The 18883-nt window shown below is 39.3% G+C and overlaps 1 protein-coding gene across 19 annotated transcripts in view; it reads right to left on the bottom strand.

Moving 5' to 3' along the window:
- Positions 1–18883, bottom strand: part of Phf14 (PHD finger protein 14) — a gene marked incomplete at its 5' end in the record, with an annotated part of 271885 nt that overhangs the window by 233111 nt on the left and 19891 nt on the right. For all 19 annotated transcript variants that reach the window (XR_001234651.1, XM_013515972.1, XM_013515964.1 and 16 more), the window contains 3 exon segments: positions 6428–6565; positions 9530–9641; positions 12559–12718. Coding sequence is in view for 18 of the 19 variants with exons in the window: in XM_013515972.1 (XP_013371426.1) it covers positions 6428–6565; positions 9530–9641; positions 12559–12718 (410 nt within the window).

Below are 18883 nucleotides of genomic sequence, written 5' to 3'. Positions count from 1 at the left end.
CAAAGCCTAAAATACTGACTGCCTAGGTCAGACTGAAAAACACGCCACGCTCTTCTCTGGAAAAGCAAACGCTGGAAGAGTTAGGATTACTACACTAATCCAGGCAACAAAGGATACTTGGGACTAGGTAGCAGCAGCGAATTTTATAAGAACTGGACATGTTCTGAAAACACTGCTGAGGGGATGTGAAGTCTAATTGAATTGCAGTCTCAATTAACTGCTGTAAAAATAATCGAAGATAATTTTTAAAATAAGGTTTAAATTAGTAAATGCCTAACAGTCACATAAAGGCCACTGAAAGTATCTACATTTAAGCCATTAAGCCACTTGACAAACTCAGCTAAAAGTATCTGACCCATCAAGAATTCACTCCTGCCAACCCTGAGTCTCAGCAATACGAAGGTCCCACATTCAGTAGCCCAACGGCTAATTCGAGGCCTTTAAATTTAATGCATGAATGATAATCCATTAAAGATTGCAGGAAGAAAAATCACTAACGTTTATAAATACTTTGATATGGAAAAGAAAATTTTCTACATAACAGTGTAACATTATTCCAAAGCAGTAAAATTATACCTTAATCACAGAAGAAACTCCTACAGGCTTTGTTGGAATATAAGTAATTTTAAGAATAACTACATAATATGAAACATAACAACATAAATTTCACTCATCATAACTGAATCTGTGCTATAGTTCAATACTATTTGAACACCTTTCAATAACACATATTACAGCATGGTTTAGCTGTTCTTCTAAAGAATCTAGAATACCTTCAAAGTTGATCAAAAAGAACAGAACAAATAGGTCCTCACAGCACTGTGCCAGAGGCCGATAAAGTTATAAAGAAAAAAAGGTTTACAGTATCATTATATGAAATCGACATATTTATTTTTTCAAACATTCTTTTACAGCCTCATAAGACCATTAGAAAAGTGCAAATTAAAACCATACTGAAATGCCATCATACTCCAGAAAGAGTGGCTATCATTAAGAAATCAGTAACAAATCCTGGCGAGGCTGGTGGTGGGGGCCCTTCCACATGGTTGGTATGAATGTAAACTAATACAACCACTATGGAAATCAGCATGGAGATTCCTCAAAAAGTAAAAACAGAAATATCGTTTGACCCAACTATTCCCCTTCTCAGTATCTTCTTTAAAAAGTTAAAGTCATCATATTACAGTGACACACGCACACCCATGTTTATAGCACACAATCTGTAATAGATAAATCTTGGAAACAGCCCATGTGACCATCCACTGATGGTTAGATAAAGAAAGTGTGGTATTTATAACACAATGAAGGACTACTCTACCATAAAGGAAGATAAACCTGCCAGGCATGGTGGTGCACACCTGTACTCCAAGCACTTGGGAGGCTGAGGCAGGAGGATCATTGAGTTTGAGACCAGCCTGGGCTACAAAATGAGCTCAAGGCCACCTGAACTGCATAGCGAGACCTTGTCTCAAAAAGCCCAAAAAAAAAAAAAAAAGGAAAGATAAACTTGAAGTATTCATAGGTAAATAGATGCACCTTGAAACCATATAGTTAGGTGACATAAATCAGACATACAAGCTTAAATATCACATGAATTCTCTTATATGAGAAACTCTCATATGAGGAACCCCCAAAAATAAAAACAAAGAGCAAAATAAAAGACAGATAACAGGATATTGGGATGAAGTTTTCACTGGGAAGGGGAACAAGAAATGGAGGGAAGGGAAGAGAAGGGAGAAAAGAGATAGAAAGGACTGAGGGGAAAACGGAAGCAGAGCTTTTGCAGATCAGAAGGGGACAAGCGTTCCCAGAGGCAGGAGAGGATGGGAGGGACAGGCAATGAAAACAGAATTCACATCTGCTTGCACGGGTTCAAGTCCCCGTGATAAATATAATCATTGTGTACTGCACATGTGTACTAATAAATAAATTTTAAAAAGCAATTTAAAGTAAAAAGCCAGGCATGGTGGCGCATGCCTGTAAGCCCAGCACTCAGAGGCTGAGGCAGGAGGATCTCTGCAAATTCAAGACCAGCCTGGGCCACAAAGTGAGCTCAAGGCCAGCCTGAACTGCATAAGTGAGACCCTGTCTCAAAAAGAGAAAAAAAATAAAAATAAAAATAAAAACCCACCATATAAAGTGTACTAGATATGTAAGTCCACATCAAAAAAAAACCAGCCATGAGAAAAAAATCATAGATCCAGCTTGCTAAGTCTTTAAAAAAAAATTCTTAGGCATGCCTGTAATCCCAGCCTGTAAACCCAGCAGTCGGGAGGCTGAGGCAGGAGGATCAATGTGAGTTAGAGACCAGCCTGGTCTACAAAGTGAGCTCAATGCAAGCCTGCACTACACAGTGAGACCCTGTCTCAAAAAAACAAACAAACAAATCTTACAAAGGTTAAAGAAAATATAAAACAAACAGGCTTCCAAACAATAGATCTATTTTAATTTAAAATGCTCCTTAATTTTAAAATGTTAACACTCCATGAATCTGAATGTACAGGATAACCATGGACAAATAACCACCAATGATTGCTTTGAAAAGCAAACCTCACTAATACCTATTTATGCAAAGTCTTCAATTCTGAAACACTTCAGAAACCTTTATAATTTTCTAACTCTCTAAGTGCTTATCATAACAAACCAAGAACGTTAAGTAAATACACTATCATTTCCCCCAAAAAGAGCACCCTGAGCAAGGCAGCGCCTACAGACAAAGGCCAATTTCTGCGACAAAGCCAGGAAGAGGCCTGAGCCCCACGTTCCGCATCCTGATGTATTTCAGGTTTCCATCCAAATTCTCCCGAATGAGCCCACAGGCACAGACATGCAGACCACAGGTTACAACTACCCAGCTTCCGTTTACGTTCTGTTTCATTTAAATGTTCATGCCTTCAGATGAAGAGATGCGTCGCAGTTCACGACCGTGGCCCCGCGCAAGGATGGAATTACTCGGGGTCGGTGTCCAGTTCATACTCCAAGGGAGTCCACAGGCACTGCCGTCAGCTGAGACCTCTCAGGGAGTGAGTCTCCTAAGGACAGCAAGCGCTGAACCCTCTGTGGCCTTTCATTGACAGAACCAGAACGCAAGAACCCAAGAAAAAGAAGGGCCTGTGGGCAGGAACTCAGGCAGGGGACTGGAAGAACGGGACGGTGGGATGGTCTGTTAAGCGACTGCCTTTGGGACTACTCTGCATGACAAAGAATGCTAAAGGAGTGTGGAGAGGACAAAAGCCAGATCATTCACCCCTTACAGCAACGCATTTTGATACTACTGTGACTCGGGCCCAGGCTATCTTTGAATCTCCAAGCAGGCACTGCAGGTTTTGGGCTTGTGGCTCCAAAAATCCCCTACTACTTTTGCATACCAGTCTCAGGCACACCTCCGGCCAACAGCTCCCACGGAAACGCATTCTCTAAATCACTATACTGTACAGCTGCATTACACTGCATTCTTCGTGGGTTCTTCAGTTTTGCTTCTTACCTAGGAACAGACCTTCTTCTTCCCAAAGGATTACTGCATACATGGTGCTACTGAAAGGGACCCAATCCACCACAGTGCAAACGGGGAAACTGACGTTCGAAAAGCAATGACCACGAGAGAGTCATCCTGACTACAAAGCTCAGTTTTCACAGGTAGAAGCTAAGCTCAATCGACAGAAGTTTTGGGTGTACGTAGCCCACCGAGACGCAGTGAGCCCGGACGCTCTTGTCTTCACCACGCCTGCAGCCTTCACTGAGCCCCGTAACCTCGCGTGTGGTCACGCCTCAGTGACCTACCGTGTAACACACCTCGGCGTCTGCATGCAGCCGTAAACAGGCTGCGCGCATCTGTACTGTTAAGTAACCACAGTACAACCGCTCAGAGTCAGAGATTGGGACGGAGAGATACGCATCAAAACACTGTGTTTCTATGAGGTCTATTTAAATGAAAATAAATTACATAAAATATACCCCTCAAATTTTTTCAACCAATTTTTTGTATCAGATTATCCTTGTTTCCTGGTTAAGAAATAAATATACTAATATAAAACCCAAGCATCATAAACATTGTACATGATACTAAAAATTTACCCAATAAAAGAAGGAACACATTGAAAGGTGCTTTAGATAGTACCATAAAGGTATTAGCTAAGTTAGGTAGAAATAATATAGGCAGTCAGGCAGGGCTAGGTCAAGAGGCCAGGCAGAAGACAACTGTGTCCAGAGGCGCATTCACTGAAGGCCAGGCTTCAAGAAAAAGCACCACTCACCCGTGTCCTTCCCCTAGAGATGAACAGCAGTGACTAATAGTCTAAGCAGGCCTCCATCACCTTGGGGTAGAGGCCCAAGCCTCCTTACCCACCCCTTCCAGGAAAGTCCTCGTCTGCCCGTGTGCTCTTGCTTTATGATTTGTTTCCCCATTTGACCCCTTTTAATCAATATCCCCTAGTGACTATGCCTGTTGTAATCTTATTGGTTGACCATCGTTTTGTCCCACCTCACACCCACCCTATGATTTGCCATTGGATCAATATGACCTAAGAGACTATATTTGTAATCTTACTGACTGGTTATAGTTCCGGCCCACTTTAAGCCCAGCTCACCTCGTGGCTTTGCTCAATAAAACACCCTTGAGAACTGGGGTTGGCGGGCAACCCACTTCCCAGGGCGCCTTCCGTCCCTCTCGGACAGAAGCCTTCTTTCTCTCAGTAAATTCTTCCTACTCTTAACCTCCATTGTTCTTATAATTCATTCCTTGATTTTAGAGAACACGAACTCGAACTCTACGTTCTGGACATCTGGCAGGCTGGGAGTTTCATTCTCCTGTATCAAAGTCATCATGAATACGGGAAAAATGGCAGAACACTCAATTATCTGCACATAAACGCTTCAAGAACCAACCAGCTATGCTCTGAAGATTCTGTAACACTCTCAAGAATTGAGGACCCCACGGAATTCATGTGAGCTCTCTGTTTAGACAGTTACTGTTAAGCGTTCATTCTCTGATCTAATTTGCCTGGGAAGACAGCTGTAATCTAATCTAGCTCCTGACCGGCATCCTGCTCTAACCTAATCCGCGAATGTCGGCCCCTCCCAGAAATGTCCTGGCCACTCAAACAAAGCCAAGGCCACGCCCCCCAAATTTTCCAGCCACTTACCCCTGCATAGCCCACACTCCCTGCCTGTCTGCCCGCGCGGTCTCCACCCTTACAGTCCCGCCGGTCTCTCCCACGCCAATAAAATTCCCGTCTCTGTTGCTGTGCCTGGCACCTGCCCCCTCCGCAGCCCTTACAGTCACCATATAACATTTAAAACTGAAAATTCTTAAGCGCTTATTAATTTAGCCTAATATAATATTACCATAAGTACATACTTTTATTAAAATAACTAGTTTATATACAAATGTAGAATGGCACTGTTTTATATTTTTAGAATTCTCTTTAATGTCTGTAAGACAAAGAGGAGTCTCAAAACTTTCTAACACTTTTGTCACGTTTTGTGCAAACTCTGGAAATCTCCACTATTACTCATGAAAGTAGTTTCTTAAAATAAACAATGTTTGTATACTGTTACAAAGATAACTTTAACCTCAGACTATTTAAAATCAGCAGTGGCCGGGGACGCAGCTCAGTGCCACAGCACCCGCCTGGCAAGTGCAAGGTCTTGAGTTTGATTCCCGGTACCAAAAATAAATAAATAAAATCAACAAATGTGGAAAGAATACCGGGAATTAAAAATAACAGAAAGGAGACAGGAACTCAGACACTGAAGACAGGTGTGCCATTTCCACTGAACTGTCACCCTAAGGGCGTGGCAGCCGCCGGGGGATTAACAAGCACACTTCTGGCCTGTCCGGTGGGTCACGGAGGCCCGGCCTTGGGTCCTTCACCTGGTCCCTGGACCCCTTCTCTCTAACTCCGTTCCCCTGCTCTACTTGCAGCTACCCTGCGCCAGCAGCTCTGCCCCAGCCACGCCCCCGACCATAATGCCCCCGCCGTGGTGGGTGCTTCCACCTTAGCAGCTCTAGCACAGACTGAACCCTCGGGCCTCACGAGCCAAAGCAGGTCTGCAGGCTGCAGGTGCAGGTGCTCTGCCCACTGCAGAAAGGCCTGCCGGGACAGCTGCGCACAATTTTATCCGCGGAGAAACAGAGTCAGGACGCTCAAACACAACCTTAGGTTCTCATGCAAACTGTGCTGATAGTTTAACGCTTTAAAATACCTTAAAATGTTTCATACAAAATTTTCATATTTTTCTAAAGGCCTGATGTTTTAAGATTGTGAAAACTCAGCTACTTTCTCTTAAAGTTTCAGATCAGTAACATAGGCAAATACTTTAAGAATAAATTTAAAATTTTTTTCTTTGTTCTGTATCTGTTATAAGACGTAAGACTCACAAGAAGGCTTACAAACATATTCGGCAACTACGGGTTAAATCAACCTACCTCTTCTGCTGCTGCCTCTGAAAGCAAACCTTCTTTCTGGGCACAGGTCACATGAAAATAGGCTCTGCACATCCCCGCGTCACAGCTAATGCAAACCCCGGTTCTGGCAAAGCGAGGGTCTTCACAGAAGCTACATTCCTGTAAGAGGGCGGGAAGACAGGAAAAGTATTTCCAAAGCAAAGATGGCACGCCCACAGAAACCCACTATAAAATATTCACATTCTAAAGAAATACTATGTAATAGTGAGCCAACACAGTACTAATACAAGCAACAACTGCAGGCAGGCCAGGAGTTTATATGAAAAAGGTAATTCTCCATATAGTTCTAATGAATAAAAATCCAACTAATGTAATAATCAAAATAAGTATTATTTGAAGACTTAGTATGTGCCAGTACTATTCAAATTACTTCACATATTACTTCAATTACTTCACATAATCACTTAACGCAAGTATGCTGTAGAAGTGAGAATTACTCTTGTCTTACACACGAGATAGTAAGGATGGACATAGGTTAAAGACACCTAAAAAAAACACAAAAAAGTGGAAGTCAGGCTTCATACTGCAGGACAATGTTACTTTAACACCTGCCATTAAGCTATATTAACTTTTAATACTGTATTATTTGAAAAGTGAGAAAACAAGAAACTATCTGCTAAAAAATTTTTACACCGTCTCCAAAAATATCATACATTTTTAAAAATACCTTTGAAAGAACAAAAGTACTTTTGATGAAAATGTATTGGTGAAATTGAGTGACATAGAGCACAGCAAATTATTTAAATGTTTTCTATATAAAAAGGGAAATCTATACAAAAAGGGGAAAATGTACAACGAAAAGTACATAGTGCTACATTATCCAAAACTTCCCATCCTTAACAAAAAAGGAAACCCTAACCCCAAAATATAATCTGTATTAGTAACAGAAATCTTCATGAAAGTCAAACCTACTAAAATGTGAAAGAATATCAATGAACAATCTAAGTAAACTAATTATGAGGGAAATGTAAAGGGGAAAATAAAAGCTTCACTAGACACTAAAAATACTGCTTTAATACCACAATAGTTGGTGACTATCCCCTGGGAGGACCAGATATCAGCAATGAATGAAACAATGAGAATGAGTCAAGGAATAGATGTTAAAAAAAAAATTTGAAATCCTGGCATTCTATTATCTAGCTGAGGGTCTTTTTCCTGTAAACGCAGATCACTTACAACATACAATACTAGCAAGTAGCAATGTAACCACAGACCAAAACAGACAGAGAGAGAAGGCAAAGAAAGGGAAGGAGAAAGAGGAAAACAGAAACGAAAGGACGCCAGTGCTTTTTGAAAACGAATTCTTCTAAATCTAAGGAGCTGGTACTCCAGATTGGTTAGGGTAGTCCTCTAAATGATTTATTTAATGTAACATGAAATTGAGCAACGGTTTCACAATGTACACAAGGAAAGCTTTGCAGACAGTAAAGTCTTACTAGGCTATGGAATAACCTACCAAAGAAACTAGAATCTTCCACAATGACCTGAGTTATTTAAAATGCCAGTGAACTAAGAAACTGGGAAAACGAGGATAAAACATAATGAGGGTGGGGAAGTAAGTACACAAAGTGGCCTACGAGAGCTGCTGCAGATTAACTCACAACACTGAGTTTGATTTTGCAAATGAGGAAGAGTATATAATTTTCAACGCCACTTCCCAAAGATACTTCATTAAAGCAAAATAAACCAAAGCAAGGGACTATATGCACCAAACTTTCATACAAGCAAACTGAATTTTAATTTAGAGGAATTCCTTGTAACTCATCAAAAATTTTTTTAACAAATGAGCTTCAATTAATCACAAACAGCCAACTAACCCTAGCTGTGTAACTTGAGACTTTCCACTGCAGCCTAGCCTAGGAGGTAAGCACATCCCTGCAGTCCATCACGAAACTACTTTGCCTGCACATTACACATACAATTCTGCTGCTCAGAATTGTAACACAGAGCTCTCTGAATCTCTTCTAGTTTTTAGTGATGACTGATTCATGAATCTTTTAATGTTAAAATAACTTCTGCTAAACTTACCCGTGTAAAGTTTCCTTTAACAGTTTTTTTGTGTCAGAAGTAGAATCAAAGGAGCGCTTTAGCAACCCGCAGCAGCAATGAGCAAAGGGAGACCAGTGTGTGTCACTCCCCTTCGTAACTAGAGGGTGTGGGAAAGTAAGTTCCTAACTGGAGGGTGTAGGGAGGTAAGTCCCTCTCAGATTCAGGATCCACAATTTGCATTTTTGAGCTGTCTTTGAGAACTTCTTTAAGCAGACTGGTCCAGAATCAGACCAAATCTGATCAATAACTGGACTTGGTTCAGGTTCCATGTTCCTTTTGAAAATGGGTCTGAATCTAGGAATTCTGAGGTTTCAAATCTTAAGACACAAGCTAGTTTTATGTTCAAAAATTACAAACACAAATCCTATATATATTGAAAAATATGGATAAATTTACCTAAGGATAACTGAGAATTACAGTAATCCTGACAAAATTGTTCACTCATGAGATGCATTAGAAAAGGAAAGGATCCAAAAATCCTCAACACAAGCCGGGCATGGTGGCACATGCCTATAATCCCAGCACTCAGGAGGCCGAGGCAGGAGGACTGTTGCGAGTTCAAGACCAGCCTGGGCTACAAAGTGAGCTCAAGACCAGCCTGAACTGCATAACGAGATCCTGTCTCAAAAACACTAAAAAAAAGTTAATTCTAAGTTAATCTATAATAATGAAAAACTAGAAATAAGAGGAGAAACAATATTTCGGGTAAGTGAAGCCATGAGGTATGATGGATGTGCTTTTGTAAGGGCTATGTTTTGTTATAAAAATTAGTTTTTCTTCTAAAGTAGAATGACTGTCACACATTGAGAAAGAGATTTTTTAAAAAAGGACAAAGAATTTATACATTATTAGATTTCTAGGAAAACTAAATCATTAATAAATAATTTAGTACTAAAGAGCTGTGCAAACAGTATGCTAATAAGTCCCTCTATAAATGGCAATGCTATAAATAAACAGCCATATAAACTAGCAGTAAAAACGTTCTCTTTTACAGTAACAATCGCTTTGTCTCACCTTGGCACCATATTTGGAATAGTTCATTTCTGTTAGTGTTACTGGCCGTAATTTGTCAATATCTCCAAAGGCTACTCCAGGCACATAGAGGGCACAGACAATGTGAACCCATCTAGAAGGAGGGAAGATACGATTTTGCTGTCAGAGCCTTTCACGAAATTCTCACATGGAAAACAAACACAAAACCTGTGCCATCTTAAAATACCACGGAAAGAAGTCCTTGATCAAATGTTAAAATCTTAACCTCAGACGCGTAAATGAAGAATACAGAACACCAACAGAATGACAGCAGGTAGTTACAGAAAACATGCCAGCGTTAAGCACTGCTTTCCCTTAGCTTACCCACAACTTAGATTTAACTATTTTATTTCACTAAAATTCACTGCACTTTGCCCTCATCTGTTACCCTCAATATCTGCATAAAACTACTACGTAAGTGAAACAAAACATTTCCGTATGCATATGAGAAACATTCAGTCACTGCTATAAGCATTCAGAGAACTCAGGATCCTAATTTAAGAACTGTGAGGTTTACTCTGCAATAATTAGATAAAATTGTTCTTTACTGCTATTCTTCCAACAAAAGATGTCATGTAATCCTAAGGACATACTTTAAAACACATTTGGATATGCAGTTTAACTTTCTTCCCACGTTCAAATCTGATCACTGGAAGAAGGTAGGATACAAATATAATATTTATTCACCGAACAGTGTACGTACTAAGATTCACACGCCTCACACATCAATATATTTTTAAAGTTTGAACAATGCTGTAACACGAAACACAGAATGTTCTGTTTCAGTAGACTTTTAAAAAACTGAGAGCTGGTTCTGATGTCATGCTTTTAAAATTGATCTGAACCACTTTTAATACGTTCCGCACTCTGCCTACAGCCAGTGTTGAACCACTGTCTCTGAAGTTTAAATAGCAGATTTATATTGCTTCTGTAAAAACAGGGTAAAAATGAGATGACAGATTTACTGACTTTGAATATACTAATAACAACTTCTGCTTTCTTTCAGATGAGAGGCTGTGAAGAGTACATGGTTCTGGTTTTATGATACAAGTTTTAAAGGACTAAGAATCAGTGCACAGAGGTACTGAGGAGAACAGTACCAAATCTTTTTAAATGTTATCTTTTTATTAGGAAAAAATCCTGATTTTCCTGATAGAACATTTTAATCCAACCTCCCAAGTGCATCCTGTGGAGTTCAATATACAGATACACATCTCCAGCCAGCAGCGCTTTCTCCATGTAATCCGTACAGTCTGCGGGCTCCGCTGGTGTATTAAATGTCGCTGTGCTCTGTAGGAGTTCATTTTTGATAAACACGACAGCTGGCTGCCTGCTCCATACTGACCTTCTTAACATGTTTTAACAAGTCACACAAGTACTGTACACTTCCGTGTGACCGGCACACAAGTGTATCATTTTGTCCAACCACTCGTGTGAGGCTACCAACTTGATCCCTTCTTAAAAATACGTATCAAAGTAAGTGAAAATTGCTAAGACAATTTTGGTCACTTTTAATATCAGTATGTATTTTTTATGTGTTTAGCAACATATTTTAGAATCCTGTAATTAAGACAAATCAGGAAACGAAAACCAAAAAACATCTTCCTTTTACTTTACCATCCATTTTGCTTGGAGCTATGATGACAGATGTGGATCGGGGAAAGGAGCAGAAAAATAAGCATCACATAAAGCCACCAGAAAACAGTCAAAAGTGTCATTCTAGAATAGAGACCCCTTATAGCTCTTTTAAATGCATACGTTAATAAGGCAGACTCAATAGCAATGTACTTCTCAAAAGATTCCTTTCAGAACGGAAACTATATTAATCAATCATATGATTTTGAAATGCTTTGTATTTATAGTGTCTTTATAACATACACTCTTGTCAGTATGTTAATTTTATTCCTTCACTCAATAAACAATTCCTAAGTATCTAACAGGCAGGGAGTGCTACAAAAGCAGTTTAAAATTTACAAATATGTATGTGTCTAACCTGCTGTCTCCACTCTGTAGTTAAGTACTAGAAAGGAATAAAATCCTGCAAGTTTTCTGTGATGGGAGATTACTTTTCTCACTTTCCATATCAAAAAATGGCCTCACAGGATTAAGTGAATTTCAGAATACAGTAAGGCTGGTAAGTGATAACTGTGACTTAAAAGAACTAAATGCTGCCCTCCACTGCTCTTACAGTGCTTACTTGGAAAAATTAAGGAATTTAGCTCAGAGCTTTTTTTCCTTACACAATAGACAAGAGAACAACCAAGAAGGACAAAAGGAATGCATGTCTCCTATTTCCCATAAGCGGTCTGTAAGGTATTTAAGATAGGGTAGAACATTTGTCCTGAGGTAAGAATTAAAAATGTAATCACACTATCCTTACAGTTTTCACACATTCCATACATCACCTTCTATGCAGAACTTGTGCCTCACATCAACAATAAAAGGGAAAAAATTCCAATTAAGCCCCCTTGACAGAAGGCAATTTCAAAAACTAAGCTTTTTCATTCTTTCTATACATTACTCTCTCTTTTCTCCCACTTTCCATTTAAAGCTGGAATACTAAAAGCCTGTCAAATTTTCTTAACTTTTTATATCTTGAATCAAGCTGGTACTGCAGCCAGCAAAATGAAATAAAGTCCTATAATTTCCATACCTCTATGCTAGTGTAAACATCAATACAAAGTGTTCAAACAGTAAATAAAAGATGTTTCTGCCAGGCTGCGTATCAAGAGAGCGTCTCCACGTGTAACAGCCACCACAGCTACTGAACACACTTCCCAGTAGATCACAGCGCAAAAGAGGCCTTTCTGTTCCCCACCGGACACAACAAGCTGTCTGCCTTCCTCCCTTCTCTCATGTGTAGCCTACCGGGCATTTACTCCACACAAGAAGACACAGAAAAGCAATCACATCAAGTGTGCAGCTCAGAACATCATAAACAGAAGCACAGGGGATTCACAAGCAGCCCGGTCACAGGCAGTATATGAACACAACAGAAGCAGGACAGCAACCTTCCAGCATCAGTCTCCTTGAAAATCCCGTCCTGGTTAGGGCACAGCTCACAGCTGGGGGAAACACCGCATTTACAAGCATCACAAAACCAAGGCTCCGTGGAGTTTTCAGAAGCTGAACTCATGATAGAGTCACTCTCTCCATCAACCCCATAGCAACCTAAAAGAAAACAAAAAAGGAAAGAAATAAATACTTATTATTAAATAGAGTTTCTTTTCTAAACTAGTATTTATACAATACCCGTCCCCCAGAAATAAAAGAGGTGGGATGTAGAGGAAAATGTTGAAAAGGCTGGTCTTGAACAGGAGGCTGAGGCAAGAGGATCATTGCAAGTTCAAGACCAGCCTGGGCTACAAAGTGAGCTCAAGGCCAGCCTGAACGGCACAGCGAGACCCTGTCTCAAAAAGACAAAAGAAGAAAAAAACAACTTAAAGAAGACGATGACCTGGGATTACAGCTGTGCACCCTTACACCTGGCTGACTCCAATCAATCTTAAGTTATTCTTGTTTGACTCGTCTAGCAGCTGCTGTATTCTTTCTCATGGTCCCTTGCTGTTTTTAAGGAATCTTTCTTTTTATGATCCCTAACTGAAAGCCTGTCCTCACACTGGCTTAATTTGCTGAGAATATTTTCAATGGAATTTTTATTCTCCTGGTTATCTGCTTGAATCTGCCTTACGGATTCCATTTCTTTCCTGTGGTGAGTATTCATGGCTTCCATAATTTTTGTAAGCTCCTCTATGTTTTTGTCTGTATTTTTGCTTTAGAGTCACTGAGCATAGTTTTTTTTTTTTTTTAAAAAAAAGATTGATTGAAGTCAATGAAAAATTAGCAGATAGCACAAATAATATAAAAAACCTGTTCACAGATGTCATGGCAGAAAACTTCCCTGGTAAGGAAAATAAATCTGACATCACAGACAAGTGAGGCATATATAACTCCAATTAGCCACAATCAAAGAAACTCTCCAAGCATATCATAATCAAGATTTCACAAATTCAACACAAGAAAAGAATCGTAAAAGCTGTTAGCTAAAAGAAACAAATCACCTACAAAGGAAAGGCCATCAGAATCACAGCTGACTTCTCAGTACAGACACTCAAGTCAAGAAGAGCTTCGAGTGAGGGACCCAACTAAGAAACAGAAGTACATCCCTAAGGAACACAGATGCAAAAATCCTCAGTAAGATGCTGGCAAAAGAATGCAGCAAATCATCAGCAAGATTATACACTATGATCAAGTGGGATTCACCCCAGAGACACAGGGATGGTTCAACATATATAAATCAATAAATGTAATACACCATATTAACAGAGCCAAGGACAAAAATCATATGATCTTCTCAATAGATGCAGAAAAAGCTTTTGACAAAGTCCAGCACCCATTCATGATAAAAACCCCACAGAAAATTGGAATAGATGGACTTTACCTCAATCTGATAAAACCCATCTATGACAAACCAACAGCCAATATCATACTAAACGGACAAAAACTGAAAGCTTTCACTCTAAAATCAGGAACAAGACAAAGATGTCTACTGTCTCCACTCTGATTCAACACAGTCCTGGAAACTTTAGCCAGAGCAATTAAAGAAGAGAAAGAAATAGATACGACTTTTTTAATGTGATAAATAGATAAGACTTTTAAAATGTGAAATCATAAATTTAAAGGAAAAATAATTTTATCCTTGGAAGCAGTTATTGTTACCAAAGAAGAAAAATCTTTCTGTAAAGGCAGCAGTAAGCAAAATGTTGTATTCAAAGAAAAAATTATAAAACAATAAATACAGTCAATCTATTTTGTCAATGAGCTATGCAATACCACAGGGGAACAAAATATATTTTCTTTACAAAATCATGTTCCTTTACAACAAATTCTTTCCAACTAGAGAAAAAAATCTGTACTCAGACAAAGTAGGCAATTACCAAGATAATAAATCCCCCAGGGGCTATGAAATTTATCAACTTCATTCAGCACAATCAGAACAAATCACAGCAGTTCACTTCTTTAGAATAAAGGAAAATTTCAATTCTATATTTAAGGAATACACTGCATAGGGAAAACATTTGCACAGAGTTTTTCAAAGTACCTACATAAAACTTCAGGAGTGATTTGTGAGCTCCACTATCAAGATATTTCTCCTCTGTAACCCAAACAGTAGTACTGTGCAAGCTGAAAGAACAACCAGCAAGTAAGAATGTCTTCTTTGGCTTCACCGTCCCGAAAAATGACCCACACTGCATCATCACTTCATAGAGTTCCCGCTTTCCCAGTCACTTTCACCTGTGACTTTTTCCACATTGCTCAATAATCCCATTGGATTTAGTAAGATCCAAGTTTTAGCAATTTATATCCAGTCCAGCCCATTTCAACTTATACCCAAATACATTTTAAAATCTTTCTTGCACACAAAATATAAGAATGGAAAAAACTTTTTTATATGGGTAAATATATAAGATAAATTTAAATACATAAGACTCACTTTATATATGTTAATTATATTTTCCAATAAGTAAACAAGGAAAACATGTTTCTATCACCATGTAATTAGGATTAACCTGTAACAGTAATCTACACAAATCATATTTAAGGAAAAATAATATAAAGTATGTTCACAACTATTTTGAATTTTACAAAATTATGGATGGGTCCAAGTTAGTGGAAATTTTCTCCAGCTATGCACAGGGAAACAGAAGATTTGCAGACTTCTACCTCTTATGTATGTAACTCTGGACAAACCAAATTGCTTAGTAACCACATGTGTACTATACATTTAATATGTAACCTAGTATCTCTCACTACATAAAACACAAGAACACAAGAGCTGCAACTGGAAATACTTCTACTGTATTTAATATGCTATCACTAGACCTTGAATTATAAAGCCTACCCTTGAAATACGATATCAAAATGATCAATATTGCTTAAAGTATCTATAATATATGCCACCCACAACACATCCTGAAACCCAGAAGAACCAGAGCCCAATGACTTATAAAAAACCAAATGGTTATTACACAAACATACTCTACCTAGTAAGCACTCCTGAAGATATATTCTTGCATGTAGTAAAAAATAAAAATAGCCTAGGGCTAGGCCAACAGAAGATTAAAAAACAAAGAGTGGACAAAAACGTAGTACACTTCATTTCATTTGCTGCATAGCAACTAAATCTGAGGGCAAGTGCTAGAAATGCACTAGCTAATGTTCTGTCATGTACGGCAATACACACCTGACAGCTTTCCTCAGACATACTGTAATCAGTATGTCAGGGCAAGTGACCTCCCACTGGGGGGTACCCTGCCATTACAAATCAGTTACAAGCTCTGTGACAAAGGTACTTATAACAACTGACAGGCTGCAGCCCTCAGATTTTAAAGAAAAGAAAGATGTATTTCCTTTCAGATGAAGTGAGATCATACAGCTATGCATTTAATAAGCAACATCTCGAGTAACATGTTTTAGCACAATCTCAAATTAAGAACCTCTTTTAACTATGATCATCTCAGGGTAAATAATCTTAGAAAAAAGGAAGAAAAGATAAAACGCACCGAACACTATGGTTGTCTGGCTATTAGAAGTACAAGTGATGGCTTAATACCCACCTCTTGATGGTGCAAAAGCCATATCCATTTAGTTAAAATCACCCTTTAAGTTTTGATCTTTTCCAGGCTACTGAAACACTGTATAATAATCTTTCTCAATATTAAGGAACAGGAGAGAACCACAGCTCCCAGTCAATCATGTAACTGTGAAAATACACAACTGATTCACTTCTGTAGTACACTACATTGCTAAACTCGGATGCTCAGGAGATTAGCTGTATTCAGTGCATATTTAACGTGTGATATTTTATCCACATTTTATGGAAAGGTAACCCCATGATAACTCAAGAAGCACTGTATTCGAAATATTTTATTCTTTCTGTTCTGTACCACCTGTACTTTATTGTACATTCCTGCCTTAGATTACAGGAGCAAAGTAGTCTTTAGTAAGCAGAGACACTGAGAAGTCCATATTTAACCATGGGATATTTAAGAAGTTGCTTGCCTTAATTACAATATAGAGAACTGTAACTTTAAGCACATGAATTTAAAAATAAAGCAGAACACAAATTAAAACACTACTTTCTATTACACCTTAGAAATTTCATTTTCCAGAATTAATTTTATATGAAAATTCATTTTGGAACTCAGAAAGTAAAAAAGATAAAGCTACAGGTGTTGACTGTATAAAAAAAAAGTCTAAACAATGACAATTACCATAAAGTTAAAAGGCACAGAATAACATGGAACAAATATTTGCAAAGACAGAAAATATTGTGCTGGGCATGGAGGTGCACGCCTGTATTCCCAGCATTGGGGAGGCTGAAGCAGAAGGATCGCTGTGAGTTCCAGACCAGCCTGGGCTACACAGTGAGTGCAAGGCCAGCCTGAACTACACCAAAAGAAAAAAGAAAAAAAATATTTGCAGTGTATCTCAGTTACCGTTCTCACTGCTGAGACAAAATACCTAAGGTTAAAGGAGGAAGGTTCACTGTAGCTCGCAGTATATACAGGTTTCAGTCCATAGCTGGCTGACTCCAAGGCCGGGTGGCACGGCAGAGCGTGATGGCAGAGCAGTCGATGGTGTGGCAAACCAGAAGGCAACAAGCAGCAGCAGCAGCAGCAGGCTCATCTTCTTCATGCTCTGAGGCTACCAGCCTACGGACTAGTGCCACCCACACCCAGAGCGGGGCTTCCACTACCCACACCCCTAATCCCACTGTCACCCTTACTCCACATTCACACGCCCTAATCCAGCCCCGTTCAAGACCACAGGAGGCTTCAGGGGAACATCTAGGTACAAGCCGTAACATACAGGCAAAAGATTAACCCTAGAAAAAAATTCCAGTAAGTCAGTGACGAACGGAACTGGTTAAGAAATGAAATGTACAGGCAAGTAACAAACTAAAATGTGAATGGCCACAAGATACCCAACTTCGCTCATAGTAAGGAGAATGTACATTTAATAAAGAGACAAATGTCCAACACTGCAGATTAAAGGAGGACAGGTTCACTCCGGCTCACAGTGAGTCCAGCCTGCGGCCCGCTGGCCCCATGGCAGAAAGGGCGCTGCAGCAGGGCCTGGCAGAGGCGAGCGCTCGGCCCACGGCAGGTAGGAGGCAGACAGGGAGAGGCAGCAGCGCGCATGCACCTTTCCAGATCGGGCCCAGGGACCTGTCCCTCACAACCGGGCCGAACCTCCCAACAGCACCTCCAGCACACTAATCCTCGCCTGAGCACAGTGCCCCATGACCCAACCAGCTTCGGAAAGCCTCCTGAACCTCTGAGGGACATTTATGGTTTAAACTGTGACAGTATGCAAGAGTAAAGAAAACCTCACTAACACGCAATGTTATCTAGTTCACAGGCTGTCTAGCAGAGTGGTAAAGCACTTGCCTAGCATTCCCGAGGCCCTGTGTTCAACACCCATCACCACAAAATAATAAAATGAAAATAAAACAGAAGCCCCACAAATCCTTCAAGTACATACTTTGTGCACTATTAAAAAAAGTATCATTCTCTTATATAAAATGTTCTCTTATATAAAATGCACACAAAAGGAACCAAAAGTCACAAACCTGTATTCCTAAAGCCACACTAATGAAAGTCCAAAACAAACACATTTATTCTCTAAGATCAAACTCCTCTGAAAATATAAATTTAATATCTAAAAATGCATGAAGCATTAATAGCCTGAAATTATGCATGTATACTATTAAATACTATTTTCTAACCACATCTGCTATACTACAATTTGTAGGATTTGTAAGAATTACTTTCTGGCTAGGGGTATGTAGTGGCAAAGCATTTGTCAAGTATGTGTAAGGCCTAGGTTTAATTTGTAGCTCCAAAAGGAAAAAAAAGTGAAAACCACTTTATTACACATCACATTTGGAATCATCCTTCACTATTTTGTCAAACCTCCAGTTCAAGAAAAACTACAATACCAAGGACCTGTACCATTTTCTAGGCCACATCTCAATATAAGAACAACAACAAAACAGTAAAACTAACTTTTAGAAAGTAACCTTTAAAGCAATGGAGCACAGATAGTTTTCTGGACAAAGGATGATGGTACAGCTAAATAAAATGATGCGAAAAAAATACGTAGACATGCATCTATTCCCTAACAAAAATTAGCTCAAAATGGATCACTGACTAAAGTAAATGAAAATTACAAAACTGTGGGGCTGGGGATTTAGCTCAGCGGCAAAAAGCGCCTGCCTGGCAAGCGCAAGGTCGTGAGTTCAGTTCCCGGTACCGGAGAAAAACCAAAAAA

The sequence above is a fragment of the Chinchilla lanigera genome, unplaced genomic scaffold (assembly GCF_000276665.1).
Source record: "Chinchilla lanigera isolate Chin_1 unplaced genomic scaffold, ChiLan1.0 scaffold00031, whole genome shotgun sequence".
Classification (NCBI taxonomy): domain Eukaryota; kingdom Metazoa; phylum Chordata; class Mammalia; order Rodentia; family Chinchillidae; genus Chinchilla; species Chinchilla lanigera.
The sequence above is the reverse complement of the archived record's forward strand: the minus strand, read 5'-3'. Positions and strand labels throughout refer to the sequence as shown.